At 29.7% G+C, this 16,818-nt stretch overlaps 1 protein-coding gene across 1 annotated transcript in view; it reads right to left on the bottom strand.

Annotated features, from left to right (window-relative positions):
* Positions 1-16,818, bottom strand: part of LOC100203937 (uncharacterized) — a 252,056-nt gene that overhangs the window by 218,131 nt on the left and 17,107 nt on the right. The window contains exons 2-3 of the mRNA XM_065815356.1: positions 7,936-7,975; positions 1,841-1,996 (exon numbers count right to left, since the gene is read on the bottom strand). Of these exons, the coding sequence (XP_065671428.1) occupies positions 1,841-1,996; positions 7,936-7,975 (196 nt within the window). The remainder of the gene's footprint in view (positions 1-1,840; positions 1,997-7,935; positions 7,976-16,818) is intronic.

Below are 16,818 nucleotides of genomic sequence, written 5' to 3'. Positions count from 1 at the left end.
AAGAAAATTTTCATTTTTCAATTTCCATGACTTCTCCCTGACTTATAAAAATTCCACACCTTTCCAATGAAAAGTTTAAAAATTTTGCATAGTCCTTTACTTTTGCCCAAAAACATAAATCTGCTTCAAATGTGCTCTTATTGACTTTTAAATAATGATGTTGTTATGAGATTTTAAAAATACATTTTTTACAATCTTATTTTTATTATCAATTCAAATAATAACTTATAGCTTGCAACAAAATCAATCAAAATTTTTAATTGATTAAGTTGCAAAGAAAAATCTCACATAACTTATTTGATTTCTGACTTTACCAGGATGTTCAAATTGCTGGTAGCCTAATTATTTATAAATAATAAAAGTAGATTTATAGAGAAGTTTTGTATTATTATTTACAAAACAAAAATCTGAATAAATTTTAAAGACGGGTATTTGATTTAACTTGTCTATTTTCTGGTTCAAAAATCTTTTCATAATCATTCAGTACTTTTTGTACTGAACTCATTTTGTTTCAACACAAGTTTAATGTTTTTAAAATTACCTAACTTTTTTTACAATCCTAGATGTTAAAAAGATTTTGAATACACTTGATTGCTCATTGTGCACACTAATTTATTATGGGAATTTCCAATCTTGATGGTTCTTGATTCTAAAACCTTTTCACTGAGTTCAACACTTTTTCATGACTGTGCAAGCTGCTACATAGCTTAAGTTGTACTGTTCAAAAATTTATGACACATTCTTGCTGCCAATTCGAACAAAAACAACAAATAGCAGCCAAACACTAGCAAATCTATTTCTTCAACTACAGCTGCACCCACTCGACAAGCTCAATCATCTATTATTATTGAATTTGCAACTAGCAATGGCCTTCTAGCTATTGCTAACAATCTGGCCACCAACAACGCATACAGAAGTTTATTCATACGACTAGATCGAATTTCTTCAGAGCAAGAGTTTTTTAACAAATTGACGCATATGGGACGCACTGCCTAACAAAGTTGTTAGTGTCAATTGCTTAAGGGTTAGCAAAAGGTACAAACTTAAAAACGTTTGTTTACTAGAAAGAAGCACTCGCAGGAGTCAAAACCAATCAGACAACAGTCGAGAGCAGCATAAACGCAAGCGAAATCAACCAAATAATCTTACTATATATAACCAATTAATCTTACTATATATACTAGCTACATTACGGTTTTTAATACAAATTCTCAAAAAATTTCTAGCTTAAACTCTCACAAGAACCTCCGCTCTTGTCCATACATAAAAATCTAGATTTTTTTAAGCTAAATTTTGGGTAAAAATATCTGTTGAGCATTAAACCATATAACCATATTGTGACAAAGTCTTAAAAACATACAACTCAATATTGAAAAAACTCTCTTTTTATATATCAAAATATAAATTATAGAACATATACAACAACAAAAAAACTTGATTTGTTGTCTGAGTACCCTTGTGTGCAAAAACAGCAACAAGGAGTTCAAAGGCCTGATAATTAGCGGTGACTTCAACTTCCCCGAAGTTAAATGGCACGACAACTGGATCAATACTACCAAGACCGAAACTAGGCCGAAATCATTCTCAAATTATATTTATTCTAGCAGGTCATTGACTACACCTTCATCCGAGCTAACGGTCTGTTCAAGAACAGGCTGAACCTCATGATAGGCAAAACGGCCAATTAAACAAGTTGAACAAAACGGTTGATCGAACAAGCAATCCTATCAAGAGAAAGACCTATGGTGTCGTTACTATACGTCCTCCTCTTGGTAGCACCCCACAAGGTCATTGCACCCTAATAATAAAAAAAACATTTTGTACAATAATTTATACTTACTTAAACAATAGTCCCACTGAAGGTCGTCATCATAATTAAAAGTTGTTGCACACCACAATAAGCCATTTAAATCTGGTATACATTCAGAAATTGTCTGCCCTTCATAAAAAAATGGAAAAACGCAACAAAGTCCATTCTGTGTATATTGTGTACAGCCTACAAAAAAAACCTTAATGAAAATAGATTTGATAGATATTTTAATTTTAAAATATTTTGGTTATGTTGAATAAATGATTAATATGTAATAAGTGTTTATTTTAAGTTTTATAAATAAACAATATTGTTAAAGAAATTTTCAACTTCTATTTAAAAAATAAAAAAGTATATATAAATAAGTAAAAATTAAGAACATATTTAATATCTCTACCAAATAGTCCACAAAACATATCAGTACTTAGCTTAGCCAAATTTAGGCCGTTTTAGGGTTCTTTAAATTTTTCACTATGGAACCACACCAGAACCAACCATTAAATCAGTTTGGTTTTTGTTGTAATGGGCGCAGTGTGGATTTTATATTCCAGTTGTTACCATAAGTTTTCAATTGGATTTATGTTTGGAGAGTTTCTGGACCATTTAAATACTTTTACACAACTTTTCGCAAACCACGTCTTCAACTTTTTTCAATGTTACGCGGGGCAACTGTTGAAAAATCTATTCTCAATCACAAAACCATTCCCTGGCTTGAGGAACTAGACAACTCTCTAGCTATGTAATGCACTTGTTCTGGTCTAATATCCCCTCAACTATGCGTAGTTAACTTGTGCCATACAAAGATATGGCTCCTCAGACCATGATCTTAGTTGAAAATTTCTTAGTCATCTTTAAGCAGCCAGTTTTAAACTCTTATTATAACTTTCTTTAAACTGTCTAGACTCTGTCATCTAAGACTGCATTTGTGGGCTCATCAGAAAAGACCACCTGAAAGTGACGTGAGCCTTCAAACAAAATTTGAATATTCAACATTTATGATATTATCATATTTAAAATCATGCCAGTAGAATTTTGAAAAGCTACTGATAAAACGGGTGTTTGTATCCATATCATGCTCCAATTTTTTTCAGTCTCATGCTCCTTGACCCACTCATATTGCTGTGCCTTCATTCGATTTGTCAAGCAACCGTGGTGTAGTGGCTAGAGTTCTGGGTCAGAAGCCAGAGGTCCGAGGTTCAACGCCGGTTCAAGCCCAGCAAGCAACATTGGTAAGAAAGGTGCCATGAACTTCTAATTAAATAGGTTTACGCGGTGCTCTGTGATAAGACCGTAAGGACTTCTGGGAGCATCTAAATAACTGCAATAAATGACTACAATAAAAAAACCTGAGTTTTTTTCTCGGTCGCATGCCCTTAGTCCAATTTCTAAAAGGCGTTTGTTCACAGTGTGACGGCTTAAAAGTGTACATTCATCAGCTAATTCAATAAAAATTTTCTTGCAGTAGATTCTTGTGTTCTTATAGGCCATATTTTGTATCTTTTGTTCAAACCTTGGTGTAGTGGACCACTTTCAACGATACTTTCCAGCTCTTGAAAAATCTGTTTTAATGTCTGAACATTCAGAAACATTCAGCATGTCATGTGAACTCATAGATAAAGAAGTTTTGAAAATTTATTGATCTCTGACGACTTCATTAGTAATAATACTGAATTAAAAGATGGATTTCATAGGCAACATCAAGAGCAATATCAAATTAAAATGTTGGATATCATACGCAAGTATAGAATCAAATTTTTTTAAATAAACTATTAAAATATTGGATTACAGACGCAAATATAAAATCCATATTTTAATCCAATTTTATTATTGATTTTGCGTATGGAATCCATATTTTAATCCAGTATTATTATTTTTAATTCGCAAGTATGCAATCCAAATTTTGTAATAAACAAAAGACATTTGTAAATTTTATTAGAAAAAATACTGCTCAAGTTTTCAAAAAAAATTTGAAAAGATAGTTTACTGGGAAACCGTTATATACTTATAAAGAAATTTGAGTTATTGTGAGATATGCGTAAAAGATAAGAAAAAACAATATAAGTACTCTACTATATCCAAAGAGTCTGTTTAAGTCAAACGTTATCAGTTATTTGGCTGTGCACATTAACCATTTCTTACAAAAGTTTTATTTAATAATTTTTGTAATACAAATTAACTTTTTATATGCCCATAAACTCTCAGAGTATGGAGTTAATTAATCTTTTATTCAAAAAAGCAAATTGTTCCTAAAAACTAAAAGACACAAAGCACACCTATTTTTGAGATGAAAGATGATTCTAATGTCTCAAGGTAAGGGAGGTATAAAAACTGCTCTTAATGTATATATACCTACATATAATACCTCATAGTGGTTTCAAAGTAAATTCGGAATTCAATGTTCCCGGATGGAATGACTATGTTGCAGACAAACACAGGATTGCCAGACATGCATTCATACAATGGGTTATGGATGGAAAACCTAAACAGGGAGTTATCTTTGAAGAAATGAAAAAAACGCGGGCATTATTTAAACTTGCTCTTCGGTATACAGAGTCTACAGAGCAAATTAAAGCAGACTAAAAAGTTCTGGAACAGTGAGTACAAAATTAGTAATAAAAAGGCGACCTATTATGTTGCTAGTATTGGTGGAGTTACTGGAGACAAGGACATTGCCACAATGTGGAAGATGCATTTCCAAACATTGTATAATTCTAATAATAATGATCAGCATAAATTAGATTTTAAACAGAAAGTGCAATCTTCATTGATGATAGAGTTACAACTATAGATGTCAATAATGCTTTACGTAAGCAAAAAAAAGAGAAAGGCTGCCGGCCCAGATAATCTCTTTATGGAGTCGTTTATCTATGGGGGACATAGATTGTCTCTCTATCTAAGTATTTTTTTTTAAATTATGCTTGCAATGTGGACATTTGCCATCAACATTTTGTGAAGCTACCATAATACCTCTACTAAAATCTAAAATTGGTGACTTAACAGACGTAAATAATTATGGAGCAGTTGCAATTTCCCCTGCTTGTTTTAAAATTTTTGAAGCTATTTTATTAACAAGAGTTGAATCTCACGATAATGCAGATAATTTTCAGTTTGGTTTCAAGCAAAATCACTCCACAGCATCTTGTACATACTACTTAAAAAAGACAGTTGATTATTATATCTCTCGAGGAAGCCATGTGTTCACATGCTTTCTAGACTTTAACAAAGTGTTTGATAGTGTTAATTACTGGAAGTTGTTTTCTAAATTAATTGATCAGGGTATAGATAAGAATGTTGTTCATCTTCTTGCATTCTGGTTTAAAAATCAAAGTATGAGTGTCAGATGGCAGAATGCAAAATCTGATTGTTTTAATGTAAGCAATGGTGTAAGGCAAGGTGGCATTCTTTCACCATTCTTGTTCAGATTCTACATACAAAAACTGATTTTTAATATTACAAATTTGCATATTGGGTGTAACATAGGTGGCATTTTTTTGAATCTTTTGGCATATGCTGATGATATCGTACTAATTGTACCGTCTTGGTTTGCATTGCAAAAATTGCTAACTGCATTAAATGTTGAAGCCACTGCCATTAATATGTCGTTTAATACCAAGAAAACAGTGTGCATGGTCTTTAACCCAAAACAAAAATGTAAAGTTCAAACAAATTTCCTCTATTTACCTTAGCCGGTTGTGAACAAGTTTTTGTTCAAAAATTTAATTACCTAGGTCATTTAATTGAAAATAATTTATCTGACGATGCTGACATCAATGAAGAGATTAAATGTCTGTATACACGTACAAATATTCTCAACAGACAATTTAAGAGATGCTCAATAAGGGTAAAAATACAGTTATTTAAGGCGTACTGCTTCTGTTTGTACAATGCTGCTCTGTGGCTTAACTATAGTGTAAATACTTTTTCAAATCTACAATCTTGTTACAAGAAATGCGCTAAAGTATTTTTTGGCTATGACAAGTATTCAAGTGCCAAAAATATGTTTATGGAGCTGGGGCTGCCTACTCTCGATACTTTTCTGCTTAACTGCAGACATCAGCTTGTCGCCTGCGCCAGTAATAACTTAACTGCGTATAGATTAAACAGAATTGTTAGTTGACTTTTATTTGTTTTGTTTCACTATGGACCTTGTATGGCACTTATTGTCTGAAATAAATGAATTATTATTATTATTATTATTATTATATATATATATATATATATATATATATATATATATATATATATATATATATATATATATATATATATATATATATATATATATATATATATATATATAGATATATATATATGTATTTTTAACTTTATAATAACTTACCTTTTATTATATACAATGGGTAATAAATATATATATATATATATATATATATATATATATATATATATATATATATATATATATATATATATATGTATATATATATGTATATATATATATACATATATATAAATATATATATATATATATATATATATATATATATATATATATATACATATATATATATATATATATATATATATATATATATATATATATATATATATATATATATACATATATATATATATATATATATATATATATATATATATATATATATATATATATATATATATATACATATATATTTATTACCCATTGTATATAATAAAAGGTAAGTTATAATAAAGTTATATTTTTGAAAGGAAATAAGTTTATATTGGAATATTTGCTTCAAGAATAACTCGGAAGAATTATATTTTTTAAGACATATAATTAATAATTTTTAATTTTTTTTTTTTTGAATTAAGTTCTTTATATTTAGTTCCGATTCCATAAATCTATAAAATCATTTAAAAAAGGATGCCTAGTGGTTTGGTTTTTGAACTGTAAATATACAATATCCAAGGTTGTTTTATTGCTCAATATGCGAAAAAATAAGTTTAACTTGTTTTGTTGTACAATTGTTGATACATCTGAATGTAAAATAAAGAATGATTCAAGTGTATTCCATTTTACTACATCAAGCTTTTGCATTAATACGTCTTTATAATCGCAAAGTTCAAGTCCATACGTTAGTACCGGAACCGCCAATGTTTTATATAACTGGACGTTAGGGCTTGGATGAGCAAAGCGGATTCTAGACTGAATAAGAGTCAATTTAAAGCAGTACTTCTTGTTTTAAGTTCTTATTTGTTACTATTTGTTTTCAAAGTTACTATTAAAAAATTTAAGCTTGCGCTATAATCGACGCTAAAGGTAAAAAATTATGAAGTTATATAGACTAGTGTTGCCAAAAAAAGTTTTCATAAGTAGTTAAATTACCAAGCATTTAGGCTAGATTAAATATTTGTTTCAGTACCATTGGTTATTTAAAAATAAAGAAATATTTATATTATTCAACTTTATATTCTAATTCAGTTGCAAATATATCATTTCATACTATATTTTGCAATTATATTTTAGTTAAGAGTTTTAATATTAAAATGTGCCGTCAATTGTAGATGTGAAATGTCACGTGATGTTATTTGTTGATGTGAAATATCACACATTGCGCGTGTATAATGAGTTTTAAATAAATAATTAAGAAAAATTGCTGAAGCAATCTGTAAACAAAATAAAAAAAAACAGTTTCCGTTTTTGAACTAGCAGAACTAGCAATTACTTATTGTATACCATGTATGTTATGTATACCAAGTAAAATAATAAAAAGTCTGAAAATATAAGTTTTTTAGAGTAGGATACTGTCACAATTAGCTTTAGAAATAACAATTTTTTTTGTTAAAAGTTTTTGGGGAAAAAAATTCATATTATTTTGTTCACAGAATACCATCATTAGGTGATACCCCATGGACTTTTGATATTTGCAACATTAGCAAGAAATAAGACGTATACCCCAAGATAAAACCAACTTTGTGTGTTTGTTTCATACATTGTATTAAAAGAAGCAATCTGGTCTAAAATAAATATAATCTGTACATATCTGCATAAATTCATCTAGGAATCTGTTTTTTAAGTGTTCTTTTTTATATAAATTTTTATATAAAAAAAAACCCTAAATATTTAAAACTTTACCAAAGAAAAAGTATTAATTTTAAAAACCAATATGTTTCAAACATACCATTTAAAACTTTTTGCATATTGTACATCAACACCAATATCTAAAATTATATATATATATATATATATATATATATATATATATATATATATATATATATATATATATATATATATATATATATATATATATATACATATATGTATATATATATATACATGTGGGTAAAAAAGTATAAAATTTTAGCTGCACAAATCAAACAAAATAAAAAAGGTTCTCCTTTATTTTCTGAAATAGACAGTATAAAAATTTTTTGATTAAATCTATTTTAGAGGTCCCAACTGACCCTTGAATGTTTAATAGGTCCCTAATATTATCTTTAAATTTTTTTTTAAAGTATGTCAAACTGGTACTCAAAAGAAGGGAAGTTTTATAAAAATTTTAAAAATAGCAATCATATTTCATAAAATTTTCCTTAAAAATACCTTAAAAAACTCACCTTTTTTTAAAAATAAAAAATAATTGTTTTTATGTATTAAAATCTATAATAGTTAGATTTACAAAAAATAATAATAAATTTTTATAAATTTTTGCTTTTTTTGAGTACCAGGTTGACATACTTTTGAAAATATTTTTGTAAGATAGTATTAAGGACCCCAATAACTATTCAAGTGTCAGTTGGGACCGATAAAATTGTTTTTTATTCAACAATTTTTATACCATCTCTTTCAGAAAATAAAGGAGCGCCTTTATCTACTAAAATTAGTGTTTAAATATTAGTGTAATCTGCAAAAAAAAGTGCTCAATGTTCGTAAAGAACGGAGCCGTAATAAGTGAAAAAAAAAATACTTATCTAACACCTTCTGACAGTTTCTTCTTAAGCAGTAACTGACAGGAGAAGCTCAGGTTATATCGGAGTTTGCTAATATATATATATATATATATATATATATATATATATATATATATATATATATATATATATATATATATATATATATATATATATATATATATATATATATAATTTCTGATGAGTCTTTATTGATAAAACACAGTGTAAAATGAGAAAATTTTTTGTTAAGTGATTTTCTACTTATTTATGATTGCTCTGTTCTTTTAAGAACATTGAGCACTCTATTTTGTAGAATACATTTTAAAATTATTTAAATACATATATAAATATATATATATATATATATATATATTATATATATATATATATTAGCAAAAATATGTTTTTGTAATTGACTTTTTGGCTTTCTTTTCACCATATGTATGTTTTTAATTTTAACTTTTTTTTGTAATATGCATATATATTTTTATTTTAATAGATAAAAAGGCTGAAGGAGCAAAACTTATGTTATGAGTACAATATGAGTTATATTATGAGCTCAAATTTAAAAACTTTTGTTGCATAAGTAACATTTTAATGAAAAACTGAAACAAACAAACAAAAAAATAACTGCAAAGTTATTTTTTAATTTAATTCAGTTTTCAATTAGTCTATATGAGCCAGGATTGTGAAGCCATTTGAAAGAAGCGCAAAGCAACAAGGTTTCTTTAGAAGAAATTCCGGATAAAAATGTTGCAGACAAAAAGGTATATATAAGGTACTGCTCTTGAAGGTATTTTTCTTTTAAGTGATGTCAAAAAATGATGTTATGCGAAAAAAGCTTATTTATTCACCTTTCACTGGAAAAATATTTTGTTTTTTCTCCTGCTTTTTAAAGATTCAGATGACAACTTCAGAACTGAATCCGATGACTGGTCACATAAACAGCATTCTTTACAGAGGTATAGGCAAAGCAAATAGCTCACAAATGCTGTTTTGAAAAATTCATAATAAAAAGGAAAAATTAATGCTTATTAGAAACAGCATTTGGAGGATGAAAAACTTTACTCAGTGGATGTTGTGAGAAGAGTTGTTAAATGCTTGAAGTTATTGGGCAGTCGAAGTCTTAGAGATGACTCAGAAGAAATAGAAGTTTTCAGTAATGAAAACTCTCCCGGGTTTTGGAGTTTCTTTTAAAAGGAGTATGTCCAACTTACATACAATTTTGGCCATTTTATTATATTAAAACACACATGATCAAAGATGTTAGAAAATAAAATAATACTAAGCTTTACTACTTAAAATAATTTTGAGTTAATAATAATAGTACATATTATGTTATTTTTTTTTCTAAATCTTTTTCTTTTTTTTATTTCTTTTCTTTTTTCTTCATTTTTATATTCTTCATATCTTATCTTTTAATTTTAAATAGCATGTCTTTTGTGTGGAAGCACTTCAAAAGGGAAACGGCCAACGAAGATAAAGCACGCTGTGACGTAGACTTGGGTAATCGAAGGTGTAGAGTTATTCTCAATTATGCTGGAGGTTCAACAAAGGGTTTGATAAAACATCTAAAGCGTGTTCATTAGATACTTGATCTATTGAAATCTGAACCGACAACTAGCAAGCAAGCTCAACCAAGCACAAGTAGCACTGACAATCCTCAGTAAAGAGGCAAAAGCTGATGACAGATTTTACTAGAGCATCGCTTGAGGAAACCATTTCTAAAGAAGTTGCTTAAAATGGATTGAACTTCTAACAGATCAGATATAATAGCAGAGCATGTGAAAGAAAAGTTTCCAACGACTTCCCAAAAAACGGATCTGGTGTTGCAAAGATTGTTCGAGGTTTTTATGAAGACATCATGGCTAAAATAAAATCGTGGATTCAAACTCATCTAGCTGAAGGACATTTTTTTTCAACAACCCTTGATGAATGAACTTCTACTGCAGGGCGACGTTTCTTGAACATTAATCTTCATTATTTTGAAAATGGTGTTGATAAAGAAATCAATTTGGGCATGGTTCCAATTTATGGAAGTGCAACTGCTCTTAACATCAAAAAACTAGTGAGTTGATGCTATAAAGTTTCTAATAATTTTATTTTTTTATTTTTTTATTAACAGTTCGAAGCAAGACTAATGGAATTTAGCTTGGATCCAGAGAAACACATTGTTGGCACTTCTGGTGATGGTGCGAGCGCTATGGTATCATTTGGTTCTATGATCGCATCAGAATACGTCCAGTGCAGCGATCATGGAATTCATCTGGGTGTTACTAAAGTTCTTTATTTAAAGAAACAATCAGCGGATGCTCCAGTGGATGACAACAACGATGATGTCTTTTTTGTTGAGTGTGGAAATGAAGATGAACCTGATGAAGATGTTCCTGATGCCGGCGAGGACACAGAATCAGACGATGAAGAGGAGGCCGATTCACTTCAAATGGTTTTCGCTTATCAATCAACGATCACCAAATTGAGAAAAATCGTGAGCCTCTTCCATCGATCATCAGTCAAAAATGAAATTCTTCAAAAATTCGTTAAGAGGATGAACAACACGAGAGAACTTAAGCTGAAGTTAGATTCAAAGACTCGTTGGGGCAGCCTTCATGATGCTTGCGAAAGGTTCTTGAAGTTACTTGGACCTGTGAAGGAAGCTCTGAACCACAGGGAGATTGACAAAACCTACTTAAGGGAAGATATCGACTCTTATATAAGTTCTGAGTCCAGCGAAGTTGGCAATTCAATTCTTGTCAAAGAAATCAGTAAATCTCATCGATTGCAACACAACTATCAAGTTTCTCTTGGATAATTTAGAAATGCATGATCATCAGCTCTCGCAGGACATCTTCTTGGCTATTAAAGAGAAAATCAACAAACGCAGACATGACGTTCTTCAATCACTCATCCTTTACTTGCACGACATCAACAGCATCAATGGGCCGGATCACTTTGCTACATCGACTGTTGCAGCTATGAGCAAACTTGCAGTGAAACTGATGGAAAGTCTCTTCAGTACTGAAAATGATGATTGTGTGGAACAACCTGAACAGCAAGAAGAACTATCAGCATCAACATCACAGCAGATTCATAGAAGTTTAGCTGAGTAACTGACACTTGCCTTAAAAGCTTCAAGAGAGGTTACTAACAAGCATTCGGGCAAAGTTATTGACTAAAAAAAGGAGATGCAGATGTATGCAAAGACAAAAGTACGCTCACCCTCTGGATAGACTTTTTGAGGGACTGAAGACAATACAAGCAACATCAGTAGCTGCAGAACTTTGTTTTTCAGAAGCATATATTCTTGTGAGCAAAGTTCCCAACCGTCTTTGTGATGAGAACATCGATGCTATATATATATATATATATATATATATATATATATATATATATATATATATATATATATATATATATATATATATATATATATATATATATATATATATATATATATACATATATATATAAATATATATATATATATATATATATATATATATATATATATATATATATATATATATATATATATATATATATATATATATATATATATATATATATATATATATATATATATATATAGTTAGTTAGTGATAAAACTGCGTGAATCTTATACACATACTTATATATACTGCGTGAATCTTATACGCTGAGACGTAGCAACATTCAGCTATAGCATCTGTTCGTAAACCATTTATGGGCCATCTAATTCAAAATTTGACTTAAAGACTGGTTTAACATTAAGATTGACTTACTTTAAATGGTTCAATTGCTAGTATAAGTGAATCAAGTCTTCTCGTTTTCTTCGAAGATTTAAAGTCGTTAAACCCATTCTAACTAGTGGCTTTTTATAATAAAGCATTTGATTTGAGTAAGGTATTTTTGTGGCCCTGTGTTTAACTCGTTCAAGAACTGAAATTTTAGCTATTTTTGGCGGACTCCATGCTGGAGCCGCAAATTCAAAGTGAGGTCGAACATAGGTTGCATACAAAATGTTCCGTAAAATACAATCTGTACTTTCGAAGGCATATTTTAACAAACCTAGTATTTTTGAAGCTTTGTTAACACATAGTTGTGTTTGATGTTTCCGTTTTATATCCGGTTGTACAAAAATACCTAGATCTCTCTCTATTACACTGTTTGAGAGGTCATAATTCATTTCGTTTACATTTAATGTGTATGGTTTAACAATACCTCGAAGAACATTTTGATTGCCAAATCTCATCACCTTACATTTTTTGCAATTAAGTTCCATACGTCAATTGTTGCACCATTTCACAATGTTGTCAAAGTCAGTTTGTATTTCTGAGTGCTTATCAAGGGAATCTTCTATGGCTATTAATTTGCTATCGTCAGCATACATTTTAAATGTATTTTGCACAACTTCTGGCAAGTCATTTATGAATAGCAGAAATAAAATGGGACCCATAACTGAACCCTGAGGAACGCCACTGGTAACAGATACCCATTATGAAAATGTATTACCAACAGTAACTTTTTTTTTCCTATTTGTAAGGAAACTTTTAATACAGTTATAAATTTTTCTTGTTATACCACATGCTTCAAGTTTTTTCAATAGCTTTTTGTGTTGTGTTGTGCACTTTTATCAAAAGCTTTTGAGAAGTCAAGATATATTATGCATAACAGTTTACCCGTTGCAGCTTCGTATGTAATAGTATCAATTGTCTCAATCAATTTTTTTGTGCATGATTTGTTTGAATAAAAACCAGTTTGCCTTTGAGAAATACAACTATTTAAAACTAAATGTTCCAGAATTATGTCCCGAATAAGCTTTTCAATCATTTTACAAATCACAGACGTTAAGGATATTGGTCTATAGTTTTCTGGTTCAAGTTTTGATCCCCCTTTATAAATAGGTGATATATTTGCAACAGACAAATGGTAAGGGACACAACCAGTGTCAAAACTCAACCTGAAAATATAGATAATTGGATCAACAAAACCTTCTGCAGCATGTTTTAAAACAAACGGAATATTTTCATCAAAACTCATCGCTTTTGACTCATCAATACTTTCTAACATTTTTAGTATTATTTCATTGGTAATCATATCAGATAATATACTGTCATCACACTTATTTTTACATCTTTGCAAGAACTTGGGTATTGCTTGGTTATCATCTTTTACAAAGACTGACTTAAATTGCTTATTTAGTATATTTGAAATATCTGATAGTTCAGTTGTAATTTGTTTTTTTTTACTTTTCATGGCTCTTATTTGGGACTTAACATTTTGTTTTTTATTTATGTATGAGAATAAAAGTTTAGGTGTTAACTTTGCTCTTTTTACTAAATCCATTTCGTATTTATCCAGTTGATCTTTTAATTTGTTTTTTTTCTTCTTGACTTTGCCGATACGCATTCGAATAAAATAGAGATTGTTTTCATCTTTATTGCCTTTTTAATTTTTGCATCCAGCCATGCTTTATTGCCTTTTTAGTTTTTGAATCCATACATCTAGCTACTCTTTTTTTGTTATTAAATATAGGAACAAACTATCGACAAAATTCATTACAAATATGCAAAAATGACTCATAGCACTCACAGGCTGATTTATCATGAAACAGCTCAACCCAGTCGACTTGTTTCAAGTACTTAATCATTTGTGCAAATTGACCCTTTTTAAAGCAAAACTTATCTCTTGTGTATACTATATTGTTACTAGAATTAGTAAAATATTGCCAAGTGATGGAGTAATGGTATCTTTCCTTTTCATAAGGACCTAAATGTGGACCACATTGAAGAAAATCTATGCAATTGAGATTGCAAGCTAAAACAATGTTAAGGGTGTTAACTGCAGGAACAGAATCACTTTGTTTAAATGTTGGAAAGTTTACTATTTGGTATAAAGAACAATCATTTAAAACTTTAATTAATTTATGCTCAGTTGAGTTTTCATTTGAATGAATTATTGGACCGTCATCTGTCCATTCTATATAAGGGAAATTGAAATCTCCTACAACAATAAGATCCCTGTAACTTTTGCCACTTTTGAACTGTGAAGCAGTTTTGATTAAGTCTAGAATTGATTTTAAGTAATCAGCTGTAGAGTTTGATGGTTGATATATTCTACTAACAATTAACTTAAAATTATTACATTTTATTAGGCTCCAAACTTGTTCAATCTCTGTATTGTTAAGATGCGGATTAACAACTTCTATATTCGTAAGGTTATTATTTACGTAAATGGTAACTCCTCCTCCAATTCTATCTCTATCTGCGTGATATAGGTCATACCCATCAATGTTTTTAATTGTATCCAATTTGAACCAAGTCTTTCTAATTGCGATAACATCTATGTTGTTTGTCAAAGCAAGTGCGGACAGCTGGGATAATTTATTAGAGTTAAATGAGGTAGCATTGGTGTAATAAAAATTAATTGGTTTGTCGTTAGTCTTAATATTTTGCTTCAAATAAATAGTTATTTGTTCATTATGTAACTTTTGATGAGATTTATAAGATTAGCTGATATGGGCACCTCCGGGCCTGCTTGACAATGCTTTCTTTGACAAATGAGTGAACTTTGCGGTTGCCAATGCCTTTTGTTGTAGTGATGTCAATACACAACAATTTTCTGCTTCTAATGACAAATCGAAAGGGCTGGTGTAGGTTATTATTGCGTTGTAAGTCTTCATTTGCCTCCTTTCTCTCATTATTCAATTCAGCTTGCTCATCAGGAGTGCGATCAGGTCTTATATATACTTTTTTGTATACCTCAATTGTTGACAGTTTTTTGGCTGCAGACAACATCTCGTTTTGTGCTACTTTATTCTCAAATTCAACAACTAATGGTTCTGATGTATAGTTTACCAGGGCAACTTTAGATTTTAGTGAGAATTCCAATTTTATTATTATTTGTCTGTTCAGCAAACGTATTAATTCATTTACCATGTTCTCGTCATCTGTCTTACGGTCTTTGTTTGTACTTTTTTGTGAGTTAGCCAAACCGACAGTTACAACATTTTTTAGACTTTTTACTGGATAGTTTTTCATAACTTTTTGACAATTTGATGCTTGCATTATAAAGCTCGGATTGGTTGGTTGGCTTGGCTAATTGCTTAGCAATTTGGCTGTAATAAACAGCAGTTGAATTAGAAGGTGGTACATTTGCGCTTTTCTCTTCTCAGCTTTTCACTTTCTTGTTAAGCTCAGATATTTCTGCATCTTTTTACGTCAATTTCACTTCAAATAATTTAGTTTGTTAATTTAGTTTTAGCATAACGTTATCCTTTAGCTCTTCAATTGCTTTGTTAATCATCAAAATCATAAAATTCTTTTCTTGGTCAGTGAACTTAGTCATATCTCAATTCTCAATTTCCACCAATGAAATGAAAGAGAGACAACCACTGCAAACACCTGTGGATTACTTCTTGTTGATACGTTGGTCTTTATAGAAGGGCTACCACTCTGGTATTATAGGAGGCTTATACCACTTTTTGCTACACTCTTTTATAGGAGGGTTTCCACTCTCTCTATATATACATACATAAATATATATATATATATATATATATATATATATATATATATATATATATATATATATATATATATATATAAATTACCAGATAACTATGGCGCCAAGCTAATCAAGGTTACATTTTTTAATAGATAATCCTTAAGACAATAACGATTCGTTGGTGTAAAAATTTAAACACAATTGGCTTAGCGTGGATATGGGCCAAATATCCACGCTAAGCCAATCAAAGTAGGACATTTGACCCATCCTTGGACCCAATGCTTGTAAACAATTAGAAAACTGGAAAAACCAGGGCAGAAAAAATGGTTCATACATTTTCAATGAAATTTTATTAGGAAATTATCTTCTTAACGACACAAAATATTATTCAATCCATTGGTAACAAAGCGTCTTAAGCTAAATACTTTTTACTGATTATTGGCTTATTACCTGAAACTGCACACTTTGACTCACTTGCAATAATCATTCAAATCGTGAGCAAAGAAACTGTTGATGAAAAAAGATTTATTTGGTTTGAGTCTTCTTGATAACATAATGGAAAGGCTATGACAGATGCAGTCAAAAAAAGATTAAAAGAGTTTATTTTAAACATTAACTATGCT

This window comes from Hydra vulgaris, chromosome 13 (assembly GCF_038396675.1).
Source record: "Hydra vulgaris chromosome 13, alternate assembly HydraT2T_AEP".
NCBI lineage: Eukaryota > Metazoa > Cnidaria > Hydrozoa > Anthoathecata > Hydridae > Hydra > Hydra vulgaris.
This window is presented reverse-complemented; position numbering and strand designations above follow the sequence as displayed.